At 39.7% G+C, this 21,077-nt stretch overlaps 1 protein-coding gene across 2 annotated transcripts; it reads left to right on the plus strand.

The window, feature by feature from the left end:
- The first annotated feature begins 13 nt into the window (after positions 1-13).
- On the plus strand, positions 14-20,831 carry AMPD1 (adenosine monophosphate deaminase 1). 2 transcript variants are annotated; one of them, XM_008522832.2, is made up of 16 exons: positions 14-132; positions 1,895-1,906; positions 5,213-5,393; positions 6,677-6,842; positions 10,008-10,173; positions 12,560-12,779; positions 13,437-13,566; positions 14,609-14,803; positions 15,088-15,219; positions 15,888-16,051; positions 17,673-17,799; positions 17,982-18,145; positions 18,833-18,953; positions 19,850-20,023; positions 20,181-20,291; positions 20,652-20,831. In XM_008522832.2, the coding sequence occupies exons 1-16, from the start codon at positions 111-113 to the stop codon at positions 20,808-20,810; spliced, it is 2,244 nt and encodes a 747-aa protein (XP_008521054.2). In that variant the 5' UTR covers positions 14-110; the 3' UTR covers positions 20,811-20,831. The 2 variants fall into 2 exon arrangements, with proteins under 2 accessions (XP_008521054.2, XP_070464173.1); XM_070608072.1 differs by lacking the exon at positions 1,895-1,906 and having other exon boundaries at positions 32-136.
- The last annotated feature ends 246 nt before the right edge of the window (positions 20,832-21,077 follow it).

The raw sequence follows: 21,077 nt of genomic DNA on the forward strand, positions 1-21,077 counted from the left end.
CAAAATAATAAAATGAATGTCAGGATATTTCATAGTGTCTGTCGGTCATCTCTGCGGTCTCCTCTCTCCCTTTCTACTGTGCTATCCTAGAATCAAGGATCCCAGCAACAATGCCTCTCTTGAAACTTGCAGGTAGGTGTGCAAAACTGTTCGGAGAGCTCGATTTGTTTAATATGCAACCATTCCTTTAACTATCCTGTCAGCTCTGGTAATCCCTTATTTAGGATTCATGGTAGCTTTAATAATACATTTCAGGAAGAGGCAAGACAAGGTTTTCAAGGTTTTTATGTTTTCAGTTTGGGGAGGGAGATAATTTTCTAAAACTGAATCATGTGGTAGCACGATCCCAGCAGAGAACTGGGTCAGATATTTAATGATTACTCTGCTAGTCCAGAGGAAACCTGTGCTGCCACACTTCTGAGAAGGGTCCTCTACAACGTCTCTGGCTATAGTATTGGCTGAAAATCGTGAGCGTAATGGAAGTATTAACCCAATCTGTGTATTCTGATGGTTCACAATCCAGCTTTGTACACAGAGTAATTTTTTAAATAATAAGTTGTGTCTTTTTCACTATAAAAGTAATACGTTTCACATGAAATAAAGATAAATTGAACCAAAAAATAAAAGTAATAAACACTCATTTAGAGAAACTGGATAATTCAGGAAAATAGTAATAAATAATAACCACAGTCCATCATCCAAAGATATCCATTTTTAATATTTTAGTGTTTTTCTTTTCAATCTATTTTCCATGCAAAATTAAAGAATTTTTTTAAAAACACAGTTGTGATTATATTATGTTATTTTATATCCTGTGCTTTTTTTTTGTTTAACATTATAATAATCATTTTACCATGGTATTCCAAAGTCTTCTTAAACATCATTGTAGGGGCCAGCCCCTGGCTGAGTGGTTAAGTTCATGGGCTCCACGCCAGCAGCCAGCGGGTTCAGATCCTGGGTGCCAACATGGCACCACTCATCGGGCCAGGCTGAGACAGTGTCCCACATAGCAGAACCAGAAGGACCTGCAACTAGAGTATGCAACTATGTACTGGAGGGCTTTGGGGAGAAGAAGAGGGGGAAAAAAAGAAGATTGGCAGCAGATGTTAGCTCAGGTGCCAGTCTTTAAAAAGAAAAATAATTTAAAATGGCTGTATAATAATCTAATTTTCTTAACTAACCCCTTAGGTTCTTTACAGTTTTTTATAAGTATAAATATGCTCCAACGATAATATTTGCACCTCAAGATTTTCTGTGTTTAAGGATTATTTCTGCAGAATAGATTGTCAGAAATGGCTGTCGGGTAGGTGTTACTAAATTGTTTACCAAATGAGCTGTTTACCTGCTACCAACATTGTGTGAGAATTTACAGGTCTCTTGATCAGGTTTTTTAAAAATCACATTTACAGAGTACCTCTTTAAGATTATAAACATAAATTTAAACAGACATATTAGAGAGGAAAAGAAAGGGGCTGGCCCCTGGCTAGGTGGTTAAGTTCGCGTAGCTCTGCTTTGGCGGCCCAGGGTTTCACTGATTGGAATCCTGTGCACGGACCTAGCACCACTCATCAAGCCATGCTGAGGCAGCATCCCACATGCCACAATGAGAAGGATCCACAACTAAAAATGCACAACTATGTACGGGGGTGCTTTGGAGAGAAGAAGGGGAAAAAAAAGAAAAGAAAATGAAGAGAAGTATAATGAAGATATTCCCAGGGTTTTTCGACAGCAGCAAATTGCAGATAAATGTAAGAATGAGTTGTAATAACACATTCCACCACACTCCTTTCTTGTACCAATCTACATATTTCTATCCCAAAGCCCTGATTCATAGCCACTATCATTTCTGAAAGTTGTTCATATATTTTATCTTGTTTTATTTTACTTCATACAGGTGAAGAAAAACGTGAGTATTTTGGACTATTTTTCCTGCCATTTGCTAAAGTATCAATTAAGAAAATGATACTATTCTTTAACTCAGAAACGTGGGTATTTTTCAGCAGTGTTTATTAAATGATACCATTGAAAGCCAACAAAGATTAATAATGACCATGGATATCTGATAGCATAGCAAATGAAGTCATGGATTTTCTGGACTCCAAAAAAAATCCATTTTTTAAAGAGAACCTCACAGGGCATTCATTTGATATTTTGAAATAAAACAATCTTCTCCTTTAGACAGATTAGCCAAAGGGATCTGTTTAGTCTTGCCCTCAACTCCAATGCAAAAAATTTCATGGTGAACTTTTATGATCAGATATTTTAAAAACCCATTTTAGATAAAATTGTAACTTTAAATGTATTCTCGGTCTCAAATTAGACTTGTCCTTTAGCTGACTGATAGTAAGTCTGCCTCTGAGCTCCTCTATGAGATACGATGTGGCAGATGGAAAGCCTACAACCTGTCTTTTCTACATATTAATAAAGCACTGCTGAGAAATAAGCATGCTTTTCTGGATCTGTTGGGTGAAGAAGCAAGCATGATATTCCTTTTCTCAAGAGTCTTGCATTTCCTATGTTAATAATGATAACCCCCAACTTCTGGATAGTGCTGTGGAGTTTTTACGGTATTTCTTGTTTAATCTTTATAACAACTCTCTGAAGTTGATATTATTATTATTAACATTCCCCTTTTATGATGATGAATACCGAGGCTCCCAGTGATTGTGTGGTTTGCCCAGGGCCACCCAGCTGTCACAGACAATTTTACTCACTTCTAATCCAGTGTTCTTTCTTCTTCACCACTCTACTTCTTGTTTCTATTCTCTATCTAAGTGCAGATGTCCTATCCTCAAGACATTTCCACTCAGATGCTCCATTATCTCAAACATCATATGTTCAAAAAAGAACTCAGCAATTAGCTATACAAACCCAAGGGAGTCATCTTTCCTTGAATTCAACCACGAATACAGGTTGTCACCAAATCTTATCTACTCATCTTTTGAAATACCAGTCTCACTCTTTCCTTTCCATAATCATTACCACTCTCTGAAGTATTTTTAAAAGGCAAAGCTCTTGAATTCGGAGTCAAATTTCAGCTGTGATTGCATGAAGTCAAAACAACTGGTTGGTTCAATGGAAGGAAATATCAAGCATATAATTTTGGGTCATCATGTAAACTACTTCTTGGGAGTAGCTTTTCTACTTTTCAACTGTCTATAGTGGCCAATGGAGATACAACCTTAGTAAAAACAATAATGTTTAAAAATAGGAAACAAATAGAAATGTGCAGTCCTAGATAAGGCATGCTTGTTCTGGAAGCTAGGTTTCAAGCAAGCAGGATTTGGTTCCTGGGCATCCGTTTCCATACTGTCCTTCCTGAGGCCTCCAACAGCATTGCTGCAGATCTAGAGTGACAACCAGTTGCATCCTCATCTTCATCCTCATCCTCTTCCTCCTCCTCATCATCAACACCAACTGGCCTATTTCCATTTGCCCTTTGTGGTGCATGAAGTCTCTTCTAGCTTCTGCTTGCCATTTATCCTCAAGTGCATGTGCTTGCTTGTGATGCTCGGGGAGGAATGATACTATTTCTGGGGATCAATTGGCTGTGGTGTGGAAAGGCATTCTCAGGCCGTCAAATGTACCTACTTAGTGTCCCATTTGTTCCTTCATAGATCATGGTGCTTGCCAAAGAACTACTCATAGCATCCAAAGGTGCTTTTCAGTTTCAGGAAGTGCTTGAGTTTAATGAGACAAATGAATGTGTGAAGTTCAGCCAGCATAGTGGGCTGGGCTTCTCAGTTAGCTGTGCTGTGACAAGCCAGGTTTTGAAAACTGGCTGACCTGACTGTTAGTGTTGGTGAAGTTATGAATCAATTACTATCATTTCCAATGTATGCTTCAGCCTTTACTAAGTCATATCACTTATCATTTCCTTAATAGCCCAAAGCTAACCCCAAATACCAAATATCCGTCTGACCGATGCTACCAAATTATATGATTCAATTTAATCTGATGGTTTATTTTCTTTAAAGCATTTCCATGTACGTTATCTCACTTAATGTCACAACAGCCTTGTGAGTGAGGTTTGGTAGGTATTTGTATTCCCACTTTATAGATAAAGAAACTGAAACAGAGGAAGATGAAGGAGTTGGTAAGTGCAGAACAGGTACTTGAACACATTATGCTTACTTAAGTTAGAATTGAAAATCTGGCATTTTGGAGACCTGTATAAACGTTGATGGGGTGGGAGTGAGGAGGACTTTCTCTCTGCTTGCAGTTTGTTCTGTCATTATGTGAAGAATATTTCTATCTTTTTCTGTTGCTCCAAATAGCTAGCTGTTTGCCATTCTCATTATTTGCTATCTTCTCTTCTGGAAATACTAAGAAATTAGAAGTACTAGAGGTAATGACTATTCAGGTGGAAACAATTGGGTATCTGGAAAATACAGTGCAACTTAACAGAAAAGCAGATACTTGATGGCCATCACCACCCTATATGATGAAACTGGTTCTCTTATATCCCGAGGATCTTGGGGATGTTCATTGCCAAGCTAAAAGTCACCCCTCCCTTCATTTTAAGAACGGAAAATTGAGGCATGTGAAAATAAAATTGGCTTTCCAGGGGTCATTCATTATGAAAGGCTACATGTCCACAAGAAACACTCCAAACACTGGGTAGTAAATTTTAGTGGTTCTCTTCCTCCACACATCAAGTTGTCAAGATTTGAAGAAAACGAGATTGTGATGTGTGAGAGAAATACAGTATCTGTCCTGTGAGGAAGAAAGGCCCTAAAGTACACATTTATTTCTCAGAAATACTTAGATCACTGGTTCTCTTTAGGAAGAAAAATTCCAAGGACCAACAACTCTATCCAAATCTCCAAAACCATCAGGAAAATTCCACCAACCTAATGGGAAGGACTATGTTGAACGGTTACTATGAAATCAAACTTAGCCCTGCCACAAACAGGTGATCTTACATTAAGTGCTAGCCCTGCAAGAGCCCAATCCCATCTTTCGACCCGCCTGAAATGTGCTGTAGGAATCTGACCTGTATTTCAGAGAATGGATTTCCAAACGCCCTACTCAGAAACCCACTAAAAAGAGAGCAGGCATTGAGCTCCATCAAGTTTCTGGGACGCTGGTTGGAGGGCAGGGGAGCCGTGTACTCAGGGCAATCCTTAGCACTGTGCCTTACACACAGCCGAAACTCTTGGATGACTTCTGAGAAAGTACTTGAATACTAACACATGAACGCCTCTTTCAGAAATTGATGATGAAATTCGTAGCTTTGCTGAAAAAGTGTTTGCCTCTGAAGTCAAAGATGAGGGCGGACGTCATGAGATTTCCCCCTTTGATGTGGATGAAATCTGTCCAATTTCTCATTATGAGATGCAAGCCCATGCATTCCACCAGGAGATTCTGTCCGCCTCTTCAGAAGGCAAGAGGTAAGTTGTTTAAGGGGAGTGCTTAGTACATTGGGACACAAGGGGAAATTCAGAGCAGATGGTTCAGTCTGAGTGAATGATGGTTCAACTTGGAGGAAAAATTGCCAGAGTTGAAAATTCTTCCCTCCTCCACACTGTATATGCCAGGGCAGGGTAACAATGACTAAAAAAGAAGAAAGCTGTGGACCTCCTATCCTCATCCACATCTCCCTTTAGTCAAAGCCTCCCTATCCACCCAAGCAAGAGGACATGAGCTACTATGCAATTGTCCCAAAGAAAGTGGGCTGCTGGGTGCTGGGCACATACTCAACTTACACATGATGAGTATAGAAACTGGAACTCAAGAGCCTCATCTTCAGACTCCATCCTTGGCCAAACTTAGCATTGTGCTCCTTGACATGAATCCTGTCCCCCAGCCAGCCTGATCTCCTCCAGGCCTCAGGGATAGAGCCTTCTATTTCTGCCCTCATGCCTGGCCATCCTACATCTATGATGTATAATTACTGCCTCCCCTGAGCAGCCTTCATAGAGCTCTCTCCACAAAGTCTATTTTCCCTTATTTGAACTACTATAGTACGCACTATCTGTCACTATCTGCCACGATTACTCCTCAAACTTATACTGACCACTTACCTGGACTCCCCTCCTCACAGCACTCCCCCCTCCCCACCAGCTTCACGGGAAAATGATCATTCTGCTGTCTTTTTCTTGGTTTTATGTCTTTAAGGAAAGAACAACAATCCATCTTCTTTGGCATTCCCCATAGACTTAACATAGGGCTTGGATCACAGTAGAAACTCAATAAATACTTGTTTATTCGAGGCAGTAGTATTGATTAAGCAACTTGTAAGTTCCAGATACTGTGCTAGGCATTTTATATACATTAAGTTTCACAGAAATCCTAAAAGGTAGACATTATTACGCCATTTTTTCAGATGGGGAGACAGAATCTCACAGAGTTTAGGGAACATGCACAAAATGACATAGGTAGTAACTGACATTTATGATTCTAGGAGTGGATGGTCTGTGAAGAACAATGTCATGCCAAAAGCCTTCTAGTATGTTCCCTAAGGCAACTGTTCCAAAGTAAACCAGGAAGAAGGAAACATTGTCATGTGATATCTCCTCCCACATGGTTGGATCCTGTTTCTGACACCCAGCCCACATTTAATTTTCACTTTTTGTCCTCAAAATGAAATTGTATAGTGAAACATCAGTTTATCACAATGAAACTCCCAATGATGATAAAGTTAACTCCTTTTATTTTGTAATTTCAAACCCAGAAAAAAGCGTTTCCGCGGACGGAAGACCGTTAATTTGTCTGTTCCACACACTGAAACATCTTCTGCCAAACTGTCCCACATTGATGAATACATTTCTTCGTCTCCAACCTACCAGACCGTGCCTGATTTTCAGAGAGTGCAGATCACTGGCGATTATGCCTCTGGGGTGAGTTGCTCCTTGCCCCTCAGATATAGCTGCTTGGTTGTTTCAGCTTCTTACCTTCCTCCCCTTCCTTTTGAGGAAGGTGTTAGCTCACCTGTGCTTTGTTATACTTCATTATTGCATTTCAATACCCATATACTATGACTTATATTTCTGTTTTGCTTTTATCTTCCCACATAATTTCTCCTCCTTTATCTCATTTGCTTGCACATAGAGAATATGCAGCACAATGAGATGTATGTGTTACAGAATACAGAGAACAGATTTTGACAAAAAAAACAAAGAGATCAGCAGGTGGACTAGTCTCGCTGAGGGCATCATAAAGCAGGAAAGGGAACCTCAGGGAGGCACACGGGGCTTTTGGGAAAAAAAAGATCCAGGGCAGACCTAGAAGAGAGAGAAGGGCTGCAGGTTCATAAAGTAATCACAGAAAACAAATCTGGAGAAAGAGTTTGAGAAGAGAAAAGAAGAATGGAGAGACCAGAGAAAAGAAGGAAAATGAGAGAGGAGTTAGAAAATTCGAATGGGGCTATTGTTTTTTGACTGACTGTCCTCTCCAATTTCATTGCAGATGCTTACACAGTAGATTAATGCTTGGAACAGACTCTAGTATGCCACGGAGATAGAAAACTCATGTCACAAACAACTTGACCTGCTTGTCCTATCCAGAACAGTTGGTCAAGGAATAAATCTCTGCCATATGGACTTGCAGAATCAGCATGATTTTAAAACTGCTGTTAGCCATCAGCCTATGATCCAAATGTAGGGGTTTTTTCCCAATTTTGTTGAGAAATAATTGACACATGTCACTGTGTATGTTTAAGGTGAACGGTATGATGGTTTGATTTACATATGTTATTACCACAGTAGGTTCAGCTAACATTCATCTTCTCATATAGACACAATAAAAATAAAAGAAAGAAGAAAAGAAGAAAGAAAAATTTTTTTTCTCCTTATGATAAGAATTCTTAGGATTTACTCTCTTAAGAACTTTCCTGTATACCATACAGCGGTTGTTAGCTATTGTCATCACGTTGTACATTACATCCTAGTACTTATTTATCTTATAACTGGAAGTTTGTACCTTTTGATAACCTTCCTCCAATTCCCCCTTCCCCTACCTCCCACCTCTGGTAACCACAAATCTGATTTCTTTTTCTATGAGCTTGGTTTTTGGGTTTTTTTAGATTCCACATATAAGTTAGGTCATACAGTATTTGTCTTTCTCTGTCTGACTTATTTCTCTTAGCATAATGCCTTCAAAGTGTTGTTGGAAATGGTAGGATCTCCTCTTTTTTATGCTGAATAATATTCCATTGTGTGCATATATGTGTGTGTGTGTGTGTATACACACACACACACACACACACACATATGTATATACTGTAACTTCTTTATCCATTCATCCATCGATGGACATTTAGGTTGTTTCCATGTCTTGGCTATTGTAAATAATACTGCTGTGAACATCGGGGTGCAGATATCTTTTTGAGTTAATGTTTTTATTACCTTTGGATATATTCCCAGAAGTGGAATTGCTGGGTCATATGGTAGTTCAATTTCCAAATATAGATTTAATGACTAGTCCTAAGCCCCCTTCTCATGTAACTGACCCACTTAGAGTCAGTCTTAAGGTATTTAGAAGTGACAGAGCAATGAAATGAACACTATTCTTGTTTATTTATTTTCTGTATGATAATATGGGTGCTCTGCAAATGGCAGGAGTTTTAGATGCTAAATAACTGAAATTAGATGTTTAACAGTAACATGGAAAACAAAGTTTGGAGAACTCCAGAGTTCAAAACAACATAAAAATTAGGAGACAAAGTTAATACGTATGTGCTTGGTAGAAGTGAAAACAAGAATAAAAAGAAAGAAGATGGGAGCAAAAACAAGGTGCACAGAAGTCAGGGAGTAGCAGCTCCTCCTATGAAAGCTGGAGGGCACCTGAAACTTGACCTGGAGTCTTTGAAGAACCAAGTATGTTGCTATACCTGCTGACTGAATGTGGCTGAGCTGCTAAGCAATACCCGACCTGGTTGTAGTCTGTACCCGAATCAGTCTTTACCCTTGTAGTTGAACAGAGAGGTAAAGGGGGAATTAGGGATAAATTTCCAAGGCTGTTAATTCCTGATAGGCAATTGATTCAAGTTAATCAGTCCTTGTTGAACACCTACTCTGTGCTAGGCATTGTCTGCTAAGTGATGAGGACAAGAAGGTAAATAAGATCCAGCTCTTGTCCTTAAGGAGCTGACAGACTGGTGGCCCGTTAGGTGGCAAAGGAACAAGCATACCATTGGAAGCAGACCCCCAGACCTAGCTCCTGTGCCTGACTCTCTTGGCTAAGGTCATCAGGTCTTTAAAAAGAGTTCAACTGATTAGGATCAATATCTGGGCCTCAAATTGTTGGGAACAGGTTTACATTGGTCCCAGAAAGTCTTAGGGCTCTGATGATGGACATTAAATGATTTCAACTTATAATTGCTTGGGCATGCCAGTCCTAGCCAGGAGTCAGAAATGGGGCAGAGGAAATGGACCAGTTTAGGAAATTTCCAGCAGATCCAAGAAAAGTTTACTCTAGAATCTCTCTATTTTTAGGCACAAATTTCTCCTTAACGCCATCCAAAGAATGACTTCTCACATGATGACATTCTGATCCATCTATAGCTACAGAAGGCAATGCATGCATGACAGAGTTTGAGGGATGTGTGATACCTTATTCATCCCAAAATATTTCCCTCACTGACCAGCAAGTGATTTTAATTCTCAAATTAGAGTCCCATTGTCTTTCAGTTGAGATGTTGTCTTCAGAAGCCCATATTTAAAATGTCTATATCTTACCTGGAAGGAAGGAAGGATTTTCAATGTTAGAATGGGTTCTTTTAATCATATTTGCTAGATAATCACTACTATCTAGCAAAAATCAAAACCAAAAACAGGACTGTAAGGAAATACTTGTAGAACAGGTACATTTTGGTAGAAATGGAAGAGTGAGAAAAACTTCAGGACCAGCTCCTGGAGGGAGACCCAGGGCCCAGTAAAGGATGAAGCAGGTGAGGCTCAGCATGGGCTGCGACACCCAGGAGAGCTGGGAGGTGCCAAAGACAAGCTTTACCCAGTTCTTGGATTTTCACAGGAGCGACTGATACTCTGAAATTTTCTTGCCAGGTTACAGTTGAAGATTTTGAAATAGTTTGCAAAGGTCTGTATAGGGCATTGTGTATACGGGAGAAATACATGCAGAAGTCGTTCCAGAGGTTCCCTAAAACTCCTTCCAAGTACTTGCGGAACATCGAGGGTGAGGCTTGGGTGGCAAATGAGCAATTCTATCCAGGTAAGCGATGTTCTGATATAATGTATGGACTATATCTTTAGGTTTAACTACTAAATATTCAATATTCCCCTAGATTATAAGTACTCCAGTCTAAAAATATCATACTCATCTTTGGCTCCATTCTGTCTCCTGCCCACATGTCCAATCACTTGATTCAGTCCATGCAATCTCTCCCAAAACCTCCTCCTCTCTTCGCCCTTCCCCAAACCCTAATTTAGGCTTATATTTCTCCTTGTCCAAATTATCGTAATCGCTTTCTAACTACTCTGCTAAATTCTAATCTCACTCCTTTTCAGTTCATCCTCACTTTGGTGCCAGTTATTAAAACACAGATCTGAGCACATCCTTCTCCTGACAAAACCTTTGACTGCTCCCCCTTACCTACAAAGTTAAGTCCAGTTTTTAGCCCGGCATTCAAGGCCTGCCACCATCTGGCCTCCTACCCACGTTTTATTTATCTATTTACTTTTGGACTTGCACAGTCAACCTATTTATAAACTTACCTCCTCTACTCCAAACTCTTTGTTCTGGTTGAAAGCATTTCCTTTCTCCCTTTAGTTCAGCATTTTCCTGCCCCTGTACTGCTGCCATGCTGTTCTCTGGGCCTGCACTGTCCTTCCCTTCACTTTTTCACCGTATGTCCAAATGTCCAGATCCAACCTCATCTTTCAAAGTATAACACAACTACTATCATTTTCCACCTTCCTCTGACATCTGGATAAAAGCAAACTTCATGTTTGACTTTCCATAGCACTCTCTTTACATATCTCACTTTTTCCTTTCTGCCTTATATAAAGTCAAGTACTTTAATAAAATAATCAGATTTTAATAATTTCACAGATTTCTATTGTATAACTGTATCGTAATTTATTTAACAAATTCCTATTTTTATGCACTTAGATTTCTGACTTTTTAAAGTTTATTTCCAGCAAGGCTACATAAACATCTTTGTGCAGGTGCTTTATATCTTTAGGACAACACTTCACAATTGAAATTTCAGACAAGGCAAATATCAAAGATTTTTGAACTTTCAAATTGTCATATTATTAACTTCCTCTCTGTAATTTCTTTTAATATTAAAATCATATTAAACTTGTGTCCAGTTTGGTAACTCATAACATTGGCTTAGCTATTCTGTGTAAGACAGCTATAAGAGATTCTATAATATTGACATTTAGGATGTTTGTCTTATCTTGGTTTCTCCTAAGCCATACTTTATCTCTCAAAAATTTGAGATTCAAAAATTGATATTTGAGGTAGCAACATACTGTTTCACTTCTTTCGTGTTCCTTATCTCCCAATTTTGAAAAGAAAATGTGCAAACTTTTTCTTTCTATATTATTTTTCTCACTCTGGCTGTCTTAGTCGTCACTTGCAAATGGGAGACTTTCTGATGCCTTGAGCACATACTTGTTGAAAGTAAAAGGACAAGTGCTTTAAAGGCTGTGATAGTGTGGAATTTGTTCTTGGCTTTCTTAGGTTGAAATTGTCAGCAGTGGAAAGAGGGGGACATTTATCCATATGACCCCTTCTCAATTCCTTTAGCAGAAATTGTATGTACTTTAAAAAATGGGAAATATAATTACAATAAGAATTATACTTCTTATAAGAATTTATTTTATGTTCCAATTTATATTAAAACTATTTTAAATGAAGCACAAAGTATTTTTAGGGCAGTGACACTATTCTGTATGATACTATAAGGGTAGATACATGTCATTATACAGTTGTTGAAACCCACAGAATGTACACCACCAAGAGTTTACCTACGGTAAACTATGGACTTTGGTGATGATGTGTCAATATAGGTTCATCAATTGTAACAAATATACCACTCTGGTTTGGGACATTGATAGCAGGGAAGGCCGTGCATGTGTCGGGGTAAGGGTATACAGGAACTCTGTACTTGGTGCTCAATCTTGCTGTGAACCTAAAAAGCAAAATTTATTTAAAAAAACAACCACTCAATTAACATTAATAGAGAAGGTTGGTTTAAACAAGGAAAAGATCCAAACTCTACTTTTTAACTGTAGTCTTACTTTTATTTCTATGCAATTACCCTGTAAGCTAATAAGATGCTCTAGACAGGAAGACTTTTATAACCAACTTCAGTAAATAAATAAAATAATTTGTAAGTAACATATCAATTACGTAGACAGTACTTCTAAAGAACTTGAAAATCATTCTTACACTAGATAAAATATTATAGTTATTTTATGCTACTAATTTAGTCGCCATTGAAAAGTAATGTAAAAATAAACTTTAGCTTAGCTCTAGATAATTACAACTATGATGTACAGGATTCCAAATGAATGAGATCTTACAGTATTTTATATCTTAGTTATTTTTATGTGCTGATATATTACTCTGTGTTTTATTGAAAAAGTCTTTACCCCTCCTGTGAAGAAGGGAGAAGACCCCTTCCGAACAGATAACCTCCCCGAAAACCTGGATTATTACCTCAAAATGAAGGACGGTGTAGTTTACATCTATCCTAATGCAGCAGCAGCCAGCAAAGATGAGCCTAAGCCACTTCCTTACCCAAATCTGGATGACTTCCTAGATGATATGAATTTTTTACTTGCGTTAATTGCCCAAGGACCTGTGTAAGTGTTTAGTGAGACTTAAACTACTATTATTACTATTACTGCTACTACTGATAGTAAGAATATGTATTTATTTAGTGCTTGCTATGTTCAAACTCTATGTAAAACCCTTCAAGTACCTTATTTTTTTTACTCCTCACAATCATTCTATGAGGTGAGTATTTTTACAATTCCAGTTTTATAAGCTGAGATTTTATTTTATTTATTTTTTAAGGAAGATTAGCCCTGAGCTAACATCTGCCACCAATCCTCCTCTTTTTGCTGAGGAAGACTGGCCCTGAGCCAACATCCGAGCCCATCTTCCTCTGCTTTATATGTAAGACACATGCTGCAGCATGGCTTGATAAGTGGTGCGTAGGTCCATGCCCAGGATCCAAACCGGTGAACCCCCGGCCGCCAACGCAGAGTGCAAGAACTTAACCGCTATGCCACTGGCTGGCGCCTATAAGCTGAGATTTTGATGAGTTAAGTAATTTACCCAAAGTCACACACCTGGCTGAGACTAACTGCAAGTCAGACTAACTGCAGAGTAAACTGAAATGTTCGTTCCGATAATTGTTTCCTATAAGTGATATGGGTCCGGATAGTTTTGAAATTGTGACTGTTTTCCTTAAATGTCTGAAATTTTTCAGAATTATGTGATTTAATTTTTCACAGTAAGACCTATACCCACCGGCGTCTGAAGTTCCTCTCCTCAAAGTTCCAGGTCCATCAGATGCTTAATGAGATGGATGAGTTAAAGGAACTGAAGAACAACCCTCACCGGGATTTTTATAACTGCAGGAAGGTAAACATTTTCGCTGCTCAGAGGTAATTCCTGGGCAAAAACATGAACCCAATTATTTCACAAGCAGGACAATAAAGATACTGTTTTTCTGATTAATGTAAGATTTCTGCAGGTTCAGTAGAATTTAGTGAAAGCAGATAGATTACGTCTAAAAGATTAAAATGCCATTTCTATTGTTTTCCATATTGGAAAGGTTTACCACATTCTTGCCATAAAAAAATTATAAAGATCATCAACAACAAAATTAACAAGAACAAAATCTCAAAAACCACTCTTCTAGGATCTGGAAGATCTTCTTTCTAGTCCTTTTCTTCTATTTTCTGACTGTAAGACATTGAGGGAAGTGATTAAATATTTCTGAGTTCCAATTGCCTCATTTGTAAAATTGGGAAATATGTCTGATCAATCTAGCTCACAAGAGGATTGTGAATATCCATTGAGCTAATGATTGTGGAAAACTAATCAACTAGAAACATTTTCAAGGTGTGTTCTGACCATTTAAGTGATTGTAAGGAAGGGGGAATAGGAAACATATGAGCAGAGGTTCGGGACCAAATCCTGGCTCAGCTGCCTGTATAAACTTTCACAAATTACTTAATCTATCAAAACTTCAGCTTATAAAATTGTACTTATAAAAATATCTAACTCCTAAATGCCATCACTGTGCCATGGCTTCATAATTTCTATCCTTTCTCCCTTTGGAGCTGAAAGCCGTGGTAGCTACTTCACTTCCAGTTGTGCCTCAGGGGTGGATAAAAGTCCCCAAGAATTTTGTGTGGATCAAATGTAGGAAGTAAATTGGATGTACAGATATCCAAGAGAAGCAGGCACTATTATTGCATCTAGCCCAACCTTTCCCAAAGGACACCAAAATGTGCTGTGGGTTCTTTTCTGCTGGACTACCTCCACCAGCCGTCAGGTCAGACCCCTGATATTTACTTCTTTCTTCCACCACAATGGGATTTGCAGACACCATAGTCTCTAACAGGACATCATAACTAAGGCTGATTGTTGGTTTTTCTTTCTCTGAATGTACACACAGGTGGACACCCATATCCATGCAGCTGCTTGCATGAACCAGAAACATCTCCTGCGCTTTATTAAGAAATCTTACCAAATTGATGCTGACAGAGTGGTCTATAGCACCAAGGAGAAAAATCTGACGCTAAAGGAACTTTTTGCTAAAATAAAAATGCATCCCTATGACCTGACTGTTGATTCTCTGGATGTTCATGCTGTAGGTTGAAAAGATAATGTCACTTTCACTCTGATACTCAGAACCCCGGATGCCTTTCTCCTACAGACTCTCCCTTCTCAGAGCCCTCCTAACCGTGTTGGCTTGCCATGCTGACTGAAAGCACCCACAAATAATTTTGAAGTTCACTCATTGTCAACTGTCCCAGATCCATTCTTGGGGCCCAAGCCCTTCCCCTAGGCCCCTGTTCCTCATGGCATTCCCTAGCTCTCTAGGTCTGGGCAACTCTGGTAATGATACACTTGTGCTCCTGCTTCCTGATTCAGGGACGCCAAACCTTCCAGCGTTTTGACAAGTTCAATGACAAATACAATCCCGTAGGAGCAAGTGAACTACGAGACCTCTACCTGAAGACAGACAATTACATTAATGGAGAATATTTTGCTACTATCATCAAGGTGAGGAGGAACCAGCCAGATGGACAGTACTGGCCTGGCTCTTGAGGAGGGGCAGGAAAGGAAGGAAGGATCGAGGAAGGAAGGAAGGAAGGCGGGAAGGAAGGAAAGAGGAAGGGTGCCGTCCCTGGGGCCAAGCACTACAATGAATGAAAGAATTTCTTCTGAAACGTCCACTGTAACGATTTTAAAAGACCTCTGTTTCTAGGATTGAGAAGCTAAGGGTGTGGACTTGGGGTGGATTAGGACCTGGCTCGTTCAGGCTTTGGGAGTTCAGGAAGAGCTGGGTTCAGAAACTGCCCTCATCGTCATGACGCCTGAGCATTAGGAAGTAGGAATGACATGTAGGATTGGGAGATGTGTGTTTTGGGAGGTAGGAGGCATATGAGAAGCTGAATTTCTTTTGCAGGTTCCTTGGATATTTCATCATCCTTAGTATGACTTTTTCACTCTCCAGACTCCATCATGTCCTATCATTTTTTTTACCCCCACTAGATTCCCTTTAACTCTCAGTCCCCTTAGATCTTAACCTTCATAGTTTTCCTCCGACTTCCTTTCACATTTCCTCTATTCTTCTTAGTATCCATCTCCTCTCTCTAGACACCACAGGTTTAGATCCCTGAGGGACTTGTGGGAATTCCTTGCTTTGGACTCCTCTCTTGGCTTTGCAGGAGGTCGGTGCAGACCTGGTGGATGCCAAGTACCAGCACGCTGAGCCCCGCCTGTCAATCTATGGCCGCAGTCCTGATGAGTGGAGCAAACTCTCCACGTGGTTCGTTCACAACCGCATCCACTGCCCCAACATGACATGGATGATCCAGGTCCCCAGGATCTAGTATGTACCCACCCATCAGAAACCCTAAAGCCTGCACTCATGCCACCTGCCTCACCGCCTCCACACAAACAAGGAATATGCAGCACATCTTGACAGAAATAAGCTTTGTTAAAGCAGCGCTCAGCACTGGCTCCTGGGTGCCTGGTTTTGTCCACTCTGGGTTCAGCACTCTTGAACCTACACAGGAGTTAGGAAGATCATTTCAGTTCAGTTTTCTAACCAGAAGTTTTTTCTGTTTTGTTTTTGAAAACACAGGACTTGAGGCAGATCACAAAATAGTTTATTGAAAAAGATTAAAATTTAGCTATAATAAGAACTATGTACATTTTACTACACATTTTCTTTCTCTTGGTCTTCCTCTCTGTGTTCAGTTCGTTCTTTCCCATGCTCGTTTGTCCTGGGATGTAGCTTTTGTGTATCAAAACCTCTACCACTGTCTGCCAATTGTCTCATCTACAAGTGCTCAAGTTCTCCATAATCAAGGAATATTTATCAAGGGTATTACCACCTGCTAATTATTCTTTGCCCTCAGGGATTTTCAGTACCATTGATCTTTTATCTAACTTAAATGTTTATATATTTTCTGGTCATCTGCCTCCACATTCTGTGTGCCCTGTGACAATGCAATAGTTTTATGCTGTCTCTTTAGCCAAAAAGTAACTTTTTGACTGGAGTAGGACTTCCTGTCTAATCACATTAAGGCAGAGAGGCAGTAGAGTGTGGTGGTTATGAACATGAACTCTGGACCTAGACTGGCTGTGCCCGAGTCCCGGCTCTGCCACTTACTGGCTGTGACCTTTGGCAAGTTACATGATCTCTCTGTGCCTTAGTTTTGTCACCTTTAAAACAGAGTCATAATGATACCTAATTTATTGTTGTTATGAGGATTAAATTAGCTAAATATTTCTGGCGACTTACAAGAGTGAGCGGCATATATTGAGTGCTGTATGAGTTTGTTAGACTGTCCCTGGCTACAGCATATCAGAGGTGTTTTGTTTTGTTTTGTTTTGTTTTGCTGAGGAAGATCCACCCTGAGCTAACATCTGTTGCCAATCTTCCTCTTTTTTTTTCTGCTGAGGAAGATTCACCCTAAGCTAACAACTGCATCAATCTTCCTCTATTTTGTATGTGGGCTGCCACCACAGCATGACCGCCAATGAGAGGTGAAGGTCTGAGTCCAGGAACCAAACCCGGGCTGCCTAAGTGGCGTGCGCTAAACTTAACCACTAGGCCATGGAGCCAATCCCAGTCAGAGGTGTTCTTGATAACAATTTCATGCTCGCCATCTTGTATACCACACACATATAAATCATGGAAGCTTTTATGACATAGTTCCTATACTCCTCATTCTCTATCTGGCCTTAGGTTTAGTTTTCTTACCACAGAGAGTCTGTAGAAGAGATGGAGGCATGTGGTCCTGCAAGAAATTTCTCTCTCCTATGCCCAACCCAAACTGAATCCTTCTTTATGAGTAACCAAGAAGAATGTACCAGAGTGCACCTGGGATGGATACACTAGGTCTTTTCCTGAACGTGGTATTTGGTCCTCTGGTTTCCTCATACTGGGGTTATCAGTCCTAAAAATCTTTTTCTTCCTAAATTCTCTTCATTCTTGCTTCTAGTGATGTGTTCCGATCCAAGAATTTCCTTCCACACTTCGGAAAGATGATGGAGAATGTTTTCATGCCAGTGTTTGAGGCCACCATCAATCCCCAGGCTCACCCAGACCTCAGCGTCTTCCTCAAGCATGTAAGCATGACCCTCTAGACCTTCCTATTGCTGCACATGCACCAGCCCTCCTACCTAGCTGTGATTAATTCTTGGTGCTTATCTCTGACTTTGGTCCTTGCCTTTGGGAAATGAAAGTTTGTCTGAGGGCTGGGACCCCAAAGCCAGACTGAACCCTTTGCATGGCTCACTTTGCTTGACAGATTACTGGCTTTGACAGTGTTGATGATGAGTCCAAACACAGTGGCCACATGTTCTCCTCCAAGAGCCCCAAGCCGCAGGAGTGGACAATGGAAAAGAATCCATCTTACACTTACTATACCTACTACATGTATGCAAACATCATGGTGCTCAACAACCTGAGAAAGTAAGTAGATGAGAACCGGAGCTGGAGGGAGAATCTATCTGACACACCTCTTTGCTCACACACTGGTACCCTAGGTGTTCAAGGGCCTGTACAGCGTTGCTGGGATGCTTCCAATTGGTCTAAATCAGAAATTTTTTTCCTTTGACTTTTTCTTCAGTTTCTGTATTTATTGAGGGTCAGGAAGAGACATTTTGGAGTCTTCAATAACTTTCACAGTTCCTTTTCTTTGGAAGTTTAGGAATTTACAGTAATCATTGTGCAATTTATTATAAAACTACATCAATTTTATCCTTTTTGAAATATCTGGGTAAGGAATAAATAGATGAATATTATAATGGGGTTTTCTGGAAACATTTCCCCCATAATGTGTGATTAAAAGAAATGATGACACGATGATATTAGTAAATTTCCTATTGAGAGAGAAGATATTTCTGTTCAGTTAATCAGATCTTGACTTTCCTCAATACCCTCATACCCTCTTCTGCCTCTTTTTTAAAGTCTGTGTTTAGGAAGAATTAAGATTACAATTTAGAATTGCCAGTTTTGCTGAATCCTTTGGATGCCCCACTCCCCTTCCGAGTGCTAATGTTTTCCTACCAGATTTTCTTGTAAGTCACGCTGTGCCCAGAATTGTTGCCAGGTCCTAGTCAGTCACCTGTGGTTCCTATAGCAGTTCCATCTCCCTAGGGAACGAGGCATGAATACGTTTCTGTTCCGACCTCACTGTGGGGAAGCTGGAGCTCTCACCCATCTCATGACAGCATTCATGACAGCAGATAATATCTCGCATGGCCTGAATTTAAAAAAGGTGAGTTGGAGGCTCTCGTCTTAATATTAACTTTTATATTGGAGCTAGAAGAATAATTTTTTTCCTTATCATTCTGTCACAAGTCATTAACACTGGAATCAAATTAAAGTAGAGCAAAAAAGACTTTTGAGATTATTTAGTGTGGCTTGTTTTATAAAGGCCCAGAGAAGTAAAGGGACTTACTCAAGATTACCTAGCTAGTTGGTGGCAGAGATGAATTAATGCCGATGGCCTGACTTCCGTTTTAGAACTCTGACCAGGGCTAATTCAGAGGCAGTTTGGCTTACCTTAAACTAGTTTTTGCCAGATTTCTTGTTATAGCATGTTTTAAAATGCCTCTTGCGAGAATCAGAACTTTCTTTCTTTTTTTTTTTTTTTAAAGATTTTATTTTTTCCTTTTTCTCCCCAAAGCCCCCCGGTACATAGTTGTGTATTCTTCGTTGTGGGTTCCTCTAGTTGTGGCATGTGGGACGCTGCCTCAGCGTGGTCTGACGAGCAGTGCCATGTCCGCGCCCAGGATTCGAACCGACGAAACACTGGGCCGCCTGCAGCGGAGCGCGCGAACTTAACCACTCGGCCACGGGGCCAGCCCCCAGAACTTTCTTGTAGAGAAAAAAAACTGCTTCAAGGTGAAGTCTTTGGCCTGAGACAGACTATCTAACTTAGGCAATTGAAACTCAAACCATTTGGTTTGATGCAAAGCTTCTGAAAATTGATGATCCCAATTAAATTTATTCTAAATAGTATTTCCTTTTAAAAATTGTTATTCTTCTTTACTAGGGAATTTAAAGAACAGGTGATCATTTTGTTGAAAGCTAAAAATTGAGGTTTTAACATTTCCAGTTTGTATCCCTTTTTTAACATCCTTAAATATTTTTTTCACTTTTCCTTTTCAGAGTCCTGTGTTACAGTACTTGTTTTTCTTAGCCCAGATTCCCATCGCTATGTCGCCATTAAGTAACAACAGCTTATTTCTAGAATATGCCAAAAATCCCTTTTTAGATTTCCTCCAGAAAGGGCTAATGATCTCACTGTCTACGGACGACCCGATGCAATTCCACTTCACCAAGGTACACATCTAGAATCTTAAGCATTACAAGTATACTTTGCTGGACTGTTGTTTCCCACGCAGAATTTTACTATTCTTTTTGTGCAGGATGGATCTTATTTCTTTTAATGCATTCCTTTTCCTTTTCTTTTTGGCCTCATGTGGATAAATAACCCAAGGAGCCCCTAATGGAAGAATACGCCATTGCTGCACAAGTCTTCAAGCTGAGTACCTGCGATATGTGTGAAGTGGCAAGAAACAGTGTTCTGCAATGTGGCATTTCTCATGAGGTAGACCTGTCCTTGACTGGTTGCCCTTCTGAGTATAGGATCTGGTAACTTGAATACTGAAAAATTAGTTGGAAAACACACGGAAAAAAATTATCCCACAAATCATATGCGGTTACTACGGACGGGAACTAGAAAGAATTATTCTATCTCTCTGGCCATCCTTTTGGGCAAGGGAAATAAACTATACTTGATTTTTCAGCAGACCATGCATATTGGGGCACCAGAGGAGTGCTTTTAATGGTTTATTTTTTCCTTTTGCCCATGGCTAACATAAGAAAGGAATCTTTGTGGAGGATGTAGGTATTGTCTATGTCAGGGTAAAAAAAGACAACAATCATTCTGCTTTCTTTTCTATTATAGGAGAAAGCAATGTTTCTGGGCGACAATTACCGTGAGGACGGCCCTACTGGAAATGATATCCGGAGAACAAATGTAGCCCAAATTCGCATGGCCTATCGCTATGAAACCTGGTGTTATGAACTTAATTTAATTGCTGAAGGCCTTAAATCAGGAGAATAAAATAAATAAGCCAAATAATAATATGGGTGAGATTTTCATTGTAGAGTGTGAATAATAATAGTTACCAGTTATTGAATCCCTGGTATAAGCCAAGGATTGTATTAGATATTGTTCCACTGACATTATTTTATTTAATTCTTTTCACAACTTTATGAAGTAGATATTATTACCTCCATTTGGGGGAATATGAATAAACTGAGGTTAGTGAAGTTAATAACCTGCACAAGGATACAGCTAGTGAGGGGTAGAAATGGGGACCTAGGTTTG

The sequence above is a fragment of the Equus przewalskii genome, unplaced genomic scaffold (assembly GCF_037783145.1).
Source record: "Equus przewalskii isolate Varuska unplaced genomic scaffold, EquPr2 ChrUn-13, whole genome shotgun sequence".
NCBI classification, from domain to species: domain Eukaryota; kingdom Metazoa; phylum Chordata; class Mammalia; order Perissodactyla; family Equidae; genus Equus; species Equus przewalskii.